We start from the raw sequence: 7,846 nt of genomic DNA, 5'->3' as shown, positions 1-7,846 counted from the left end.
GGCAGACCTCTCCTGACCCGCCTGCTGCTCCCCTCAGCAGTGTACTTCGTCGATCTGCCTGTTCTGCTCCTTACTCTGTCCGTGGTAAATCCTCTCACCCTCCGTATTTCTGGCCTGTACCCCAGTTCTGTATGAATAAATAAATAAATCTTTAAAAAAAAAATCAAGTCATCTGAACAATTACTGAAATCAGATTGCATTATTTTATATATATATATATACACACACACACACACAATTGTAATTTCCTTCCTCATCAACAAAGATTAATTTTCTTCAACACAAAACAGTGTTTATGGTATATTCTAAGTTTTTTTAAAAAAGCAGTATATAGAATCTTATCAGTTAATTTTTTTTTTAAAGATTTATTTATTTATTCATACAGAACTGGGGTACAGGCCAGAAGCACAGGGGTTGGTGAGAGGATTCACCAGAGACAGAATGTGGAGCAGAATAGGCAGACTGACAAAGTACACTGATGAGGGGAGCAGGAGGCGAGGCAGGAGACGTCTGCTGCGCCATGTGGGTCAGCTCCGGGGCTGGGATCAAACTTGCACAAAAGTAGCTGCAGCTCACTTGTAGTGCTGTGCTTTCACTCGCTACACCACCAGGGAGGGCCACAGTTAACTATTTTTGTCTTTTGTTTGTTTTGTTTTGTTTTTAAGATTCACTCATTCACACGAGAACTAGGATGCAGGCCAGAAGGGGTTAGGGTAAGAGGATTCACCAGAGACAGAGTAGGAAGCAGAACAGGTGGATTTACTAAAATACACTGCAGTGGGTGAGACACGAAAGGTCTGCTGCACCATATGTGGGTTAGTCCCTTGACAGTAGATTGAACTCAAGCCTTAGTGGTGATGTGATACTTAACTTCTACATCACCAGGGAGGCCCTTAACCTTTATTATTAAAGGTATGTGCGTACACACTTGTATATCTATATATAATTCTTCTAAAAATATGCCATCATAGTTAAATCTCAATTGTGAGATTATAGATGATTTTTATTAATATTTCCTAAATTTTCTACAGTAAACATAATACTTCTGTAAATTTTCTATTTGTCAATTAAGTATTCCTTTAAATCATGTAAAATTATTTGCAAAAGGAGTTTTAAATTTGTTTTTTAATCTAGATTATCTGTTACTATAGTGATCACAAACATTACACTGTTACATACAATTTTATATTCTATATACAAATTTGTCTTTTAGTTACTAACCCCAAATGAACCATGACTGCCCAGAGGCAGAAGCTCTCCAGATAATGGCTCTCATTAACACTGCCACCCACAGGAGTAGAACAGTGTGTACATTAGACTGACTCTTTTGTTATTTCTATAACATATAGATTTATGTACTGGTATGTCTATACTATTTTTCCCAGTATAAAATTAAAAGAAACCATTAAAAATGGCTACTTTTTTGATGGAAAAAGATTTGTATTTTTCTACTATGTGAATTTTCAGTCATTTTTATACTCTTACTTTCTCTTTTCTACTTTTTGTTTTCTATTATTTGCTACTCACCATGGAGCACTTCTCCAGTACTTCCTCTTGGAACTTAAGGAATCGCTCCTGAACTTCAGCTTCATTGAGAAAAAAGGAAAGGAAGTGAGTGGAAGGCTGCTTTCTTCTAAAAGTGAGCAAAAGAACATCAATTCGAGTTCGGGCTGAAATTACACCACTTCGATGCTGGCCAGTGATCACTGAAAGCAAAAACAAACAAAACAGGAGTTTTATATAGAGGAGTTAACAAGTTACAAAGCAATAATATTTTCTACATCTGAAAGTGGAAACTTAAAAGTAAAAACATTCACCCTACCTGTATAATGTATCATGGATATCAAATTTCCATCTTTATTATTTTTAAAAAAGATTTATTTATTTATGCACACAAGAACTGGGGTACAGGTCAAAGGTGTATGGGGTCAGAGGACTCACCGGGGACAGAGTAGAAAGCAGAACAGGCAGATCTACTGAAATAACACTGCTGAGGGGAGCAGCAGGTGAGACAGGAGAGGTCTGCCGTGCCATGTGGGTCACCTCCCTGCAGGGGATTGAATTGGTGCTTCAGTAGCTGCAGACAGCTTCATAATGCTGTGCATTAACCTACGGCACCACTAAGGAGGGCTTCAAATTTCCACCTTTAGGTGTACTTGTTGATCCAGGATGTTTTTAAATTTTTTGTGTGTAGAAGAACTGAGAAGCAGGTATGAGGATTCACCAGAGAAAGAGTAGGAAGCAGAACAGGCAGATTACTAAAATACACTAAGGGAACCAGCAGGCAAAACAGGAGAGGAGAGGTTTGCTGTGCCATATGTGGGTCAGCTCCCTGGCCAAGGATCAAGCTCAGGCCATTGTGGTGGGCAGGTAAGGTGGGCCCTGGAGAGGTGGCCAGGGATGTAGGCAGTCATGGTGATAGTGGTAACAGCATGGAGACTTAACCCCTAGGTCAGTGAAGCCCTCCTTTCTGTGTCTTTTTTTTTTTAATTTATTTTACATTCTTCATTTCGTACCTTTTTCCATTGCAATTGCAATCCCCATGGACTTCCAACCACCAATTCACCATAGCCCTGTGTACCTTTTTATTCGTTGTTTTTCATGTTTTCTTGATTACAATTGCTTCCCTCCTACCCCCCAGAGCCAGTCCCTTATTCTTCCGCTATTAATGAAACCACCTAGTATTTTTCTTTTCTTTCTGGCTTATTTCACTAAGCATGATCCCTTCCAGCTCCATCCATTTTGCTGCAAAAGACATTCTTTCTATTTCTTAAGAAATAGAATTGTTTCTAGAAAAACAAGATAGAAGTTTCTAAGAAAAGAAGTACACTAAGAAAGAAGGGATGTATAGGAAGTATGAGAACTGTTTGTCTGGGGGAAAAAATGAGGTTACAACCAAAAAATATATAGGGTGTTTTATAATGACATTTTTTTTACTATGAGAGAAAATATTCTGAGAATACACAGGACTCAAATTCCCAACTAAGAGAAGTAGTCATAACAGGTACTCAAATACTGTGTAAGAGAAATACGGATTAAGGGACATTCAAAGGTAAATTGAGACACTAAAGGAAAGTAGAAGTTATAATTATCTCCTCCACAGACCAAAATTATAGTGAGAAACAAAAGGAAAAGGAACAAAAGGAAACTTAAAACACACATTTATGTCTCATTTCTGTAAATGTTTGATATATAATGTTAACTCTGGGGGAGAGGCTAGGTAGAGAATAAAATTAACATGTTTTCATTTTTGTAATACAGAAAAACTAAAAGGGGAACTTGATAGGTACCCAGACAGACTGTCTTCCAGAAAAATTTCCAAGTTACGGACCCTCCCTGGTAGCACATCGGGTTAAAGTGAAGCTAGCAGCAGCCACTTCAGCACCAGTTCGATCCACATGGTGTGCCAGACCTCTCCTGTCTCACCCACTGCTCCCCTCAGCAGTGTTTTTTAGTCAATCTGCCTGTTCTGCTCCCCACTCTTCTCTGGTGAATCCTCTTACCCCCACACCTCTAAACTATACCCCAGTTCTTGTATGCACAAATAAATAAATCTTCTTTAAAAATAGCCTACAGCTATAAAAATCAGAGGGAATCAGCTTACCTGCGTGAATCTAAGAACTACACAAAGAATACATAGGAAGAAAACCCGTAAAGGCACTAATTTAAATTATGAAAGCCTATCCAATACTTTTTTTTTTAAGATTTATTTATTTATGCATAGAGAGCTGGGGGACAGGCCAGAGGTGCAGGGGCGGTAAGAGGATTCACCAGAGACAGAGTGGGAGCAGAGCAGGCAGATGGATGAAGTACACTTCTGAGGGGAGCAGCGGGAGGGTCAGGAGAGAACTGCCACATCATGTGGTCACCTCCAGGGCAGGGATTGAACTCATGCTGAAGTGGCTTTAGCTTCTTAGTGCTGTGCTTTAACCCACTGTGTCACCAGGGAGAGCCCCCAATACCATTTTTAAAGACAATATCCCATCGCCTAAGACATCAAAACAGACTAACCAGACCCTTATCTAGCGGACAAATTAAAACCTACTACATACTGGGGCCTCCTTGGTGGTACAAAGGTTGAAGTCTCAGGGCTATCCAACTATTACTAGTCACTACAGCATGAGTTTGCGCACATAGCAAATCTCTCCGGTCTTGCCTGCTCCTGCCCTCAGGAGTGTATTTCATATTTCAGTAAATCAACCTGTTCTTCTCTCCACTCTATATCTGGTGAATCCTCTCACCTGCCTGCACCTCTGGGTACACTCCAGTAAAGAATAAAGACAGCAAATGCCATATCAATATAACTGCAATTTTTGAGTGTTTACAATTGCTTTATTCCTTAAAAATAGGTGATGTCTAATTTCACTGTAGAGTATATATTTGAACATTACATATCATTTTTATGTAACAAGTTCTTTTTTCTATAAAATTATTATTATTGAGGTAATGTTGGCTCACAACACTGTATATGTTTTAGGGATGTAGAGTCACACCTTTACAAATACATGTTATCAAACCACGTTCACCACCGAAACCTCAATAATACACCACAGTCCAATGGGCCTCCTCCCCTACTGCAATCTTGATTTTATATCACAATTTATTCTAATCAATAAATATGACTTTTCAATACATTCATGTCCCTATAACCAACAAACCAGTTTATCTTCATTTTCAATTAAATTAGTTCTACCAATTAGCACAAAAACACTGTGCTATGTCAAAATAGAACTTTTACAACCTGCCTACCCTTTTCTGGATAAGTTTTAGAATGGCTCCAGTATCTTTAAATGATTAAGGTCTCCACATTTATACCATGCTATAAATATCACTACTATACGTTACTATATGGACAGAAAAAAATGGGTAACATATTTGACTGTTAATAGTAATTACCTTCAGGGTTCATATTACAAGATATCTATCTCCCTTTATGCCTTATAATTTATTTAAGTTTCCATTTTTAGGAAAGCATGTATCAACTTTGTAAAGTATAGACTACTAGAGGCTATTAGACTTATGTGACTTTGAAGAAGTCATATATTTTTAGAGTAAGTAAAAAAAAAATTCTCCCCATAGCGCCCCTTTACTTGAAGTCATTTTACAACACAAGCCTGTGACTTTGGTTCAGTGATATTTTGTGGTACAGGAATTTTGTGACTTGATTTACATTATCAAACTGTTTTTCTTCACCTGAGTAATTGTTGAATCAGGTAGTTATTTTAATCATTACTCATATAATTCCCTTTTCATTCTACAAGGCAAGGTAGAAACTTAAAATAAAACTTATAAAAAGAGCTATACTTTATTTCAAATTTGCTGATCTCATTGGTTTTCTCAAATTCTAACTTGAAATGATTCAAAATTTCATTTCAAGCTACTGAAGCAGAAACCTCCTAATACATAATGAAATCTAGAAGCTTTATTCCATCAGTGAGTGGTAAAGTATAAAATGAAGGCCCAAGTAGGTACTCAATCAAGATAAGGCTATATAAATGCATCTCTCCTCATTTGGGAAACTAATACTGATACATCATAAAAAGACTGACATTATAGAACCCTGTAAGAATAGAGTCACCAATCATCTCAGTTGGGTTACATTATTCCCTACATATATATAAATGACCACAGTCTATATAACAAATACACATACTGAATCTCACCAATTTCTCCTTCTTGTCCAGGCTTAGGGATGCTAATTGAAGTTTTGGTCTCCATTTCTAGTTTCTTCCTAGTGTCCCCTCTTTTTCCAACTATATGCCTAAAACAAAGAAATATTGATTAATGGAGGAGGCTTAAGTAAAAAATTTCAAAATAAGTAATTTCTTCAGTTTTAAATCATCTGCAGCCAGGGCCTCTCTGGTGGCACTGGGATTAAAGACAATGCTATCAAGCTATCTGCAACCACCACAGCATGAGTTCAATCTCTGGTCAGGGAGCTGATTCACATGGTACCACATGGTACAGCAGACTCTCCTGTCTCACCACTGCTCCCCTCAACAGTATATTTCATTATATCTGCCTGTTATGCTCCCACTTCTGTCTCTGGTTAATCCTATCACCACCCCCCACACGCTGGGCACTTCTGGCCTGTACCCCAGTTCTTATATGTATATATAAATAAATCTTTTTAAAGAAATCATCTGTGGCCAAAAATGACTTCCTTCAAGAAAAGTGCTTCAGTAAAATCTCAATATAGAGGAAACTACAAGTCATGTAGTTGTATAGAACATGCTGCTTTACACTCATTGGCAAAATACTGTCTTATAGCCAATTCAATGTACAAATAGCATATAAACAATGCATAAACAGTAACTATGCTCAATACCTGTTTAGCTCTTAAAATTAGATTAAAACCTGGGTCTGCTTTCCAGTGGAAGTACAGCTGCATAGTCCCAAAGGTAGTTCTAGAAAGGAAGTTTGAGGGAAGACCCTGTTCTTTTGAATAACAAATTAACTATACTATGATAATTCCTAAAGGAATTATCCTTGATTAATTAGGGGTAAAGAGCTTAGCAAAGAGCAGGATTCACCATTTACAACAGATCTATATTTCATCTAAAGATACAGATTTCCAGGTTCTATAGAAAAATAGAAGATATGGTAACAACATCCCTAAATAGGGAATATGAGCTCATCACAATCCTCCACAATCAAGTATATTACATGCCTAGGCCTCCTAGTATAAATAACTCTGAAAATCCAAGGTTATCCTCAGAACCCATACTAATTAGATGTCTTAAAATGAATAAGACTACTGTATCCCAGAAGAGAAGTTTCAGAGTCTATAAAGTACTAAGAGAACATAACAGTGCTATGAAGTTAAGAGAAAAACTATCCCATCATCAATAACATTTCAATTTCTGATTTCAATCATAGTACCCAATACCCTGGGTGACTATCTAAAACTGCATTTGCACCTAGTGGCACATGGGGTTAAGTCTCTTCATAGTGGATAACACTATGAAGCTATCTGCAGCCATTGCAGCATGAGTTCAATCCCCAGCCAGGAAGGCAACCCACATGGTGCAGCAGGCTTCTCCTGTCTCACCTGCTGCTCCCCTCAGAGTATTTCAGGAGATCTGCTTGTTCTGCTCCCCACTCTGTTTCTGGTGAATCCTTTCACCCCCAACACCTCTGACCTATACCCCAGTTCTTGTATGCATAAAGAAATAAATCTTTTTAAAAAGGGAAGAAATCTTTCTATATATATTCTATTAATTAGGATTTAACAGTACCAATACCTAACTAAACATGAAAGTCATCTGATAATGAGTATTCAGGATATACAGAATTCGAAAGATTACTAAGATTCATAAATCTAAAAAAATATTTTTAAAAGATTTATTTATTTATGCATACAGAGCTGGCGTACAGACGAGACAGTTAAAGGATTCACCACCAAAGTGGAGAGCAGAATATACAGATCAACAAAGTAGGCTGCTGAGGGCAACAGCAGGCGAGACAGGAAAGGTCTGTTGAGCCATGTGGTCACCTCCAGGGCCTGGAATAGAACTCATACTGAAGTGGCTGTGGCCAACTTGCAGTGCTTCATCCCAACCCACTGTGCCACCAGGGAGGGCCCTCTAAAAAATTTTTACATGCAGATAGCACACATTAAGTTAGACACATTACATTGGTTTTACCAGGAAACTGAGACATGATTTTCTAACGTTATGTTTTTTAAAACAAGTCAGTGGCGAGTGGGGAATGGGATCAAAAACGGGGGTGGGGGGGGGGGGAGGGAAGTACATGGGATTATGGTGATGGCACACGGGTGACTTGGTGATGGGAAACCTGCGGGGATTACAATTGAGATGGAAAAAAAAATGTACAAAATGATGTA

The 7,846-nt window shown here is 38.0% G+C and overlaps 1 protein-coding gene across 4 annotated transcripts in view; it reads right to left on the bottom strand.

Annotated features, from left to right (window-relative positions):
- ASCC1 (activating signal cointegrator 1 complex subunit 1) overlaps positions 1-7,846 on the bottom strand; it is a 99,648-nt gene that overhangs the window by 84,707 nt on the left and 7,095 nt on the right. For all 4 annotated transcript variants that reach the window (XM_012723578.1, XM_012723575.1, XM_012723577.1 and 1 more), the window contains exons 4-5: positions 5,664-5,761; positions 1,528-1,706 (exon numbers count right to left, since the gene is read on the bottom strand). In XM_012723578.1, coding sequence (XP_012579032.1) covers positions 1,528-1,706; positions 5,664-5,761 — 277 coding nt within the window. The remainder of the gene's footprint in view (positions 1-1,527; positions 1,707-5,663; positions 5,762-7,846) is intronic.

The sequence above is a fragment of the Condylura cristata genome, unplaced genomic scaffold, assembly GCF_000260355.1.
Source record: "Condylura cristata isolate star-nosed mole 26May11 unplaced genomic scaffold, ConCri1.0 scaffold00011, whole genome shotgun sequence".
Taxonomy (NCBI): domain Eukaryota; kingdom Metazoa; phylum Chordata; class Mammalia; order Eulipotyphla; family Talpidae; genus Condylura; species Condylura cristata.
Note: the sequence above shows the minus strand (reverse complement) of the source record. Positions and strands in the feature narration are given on the sequence as shown.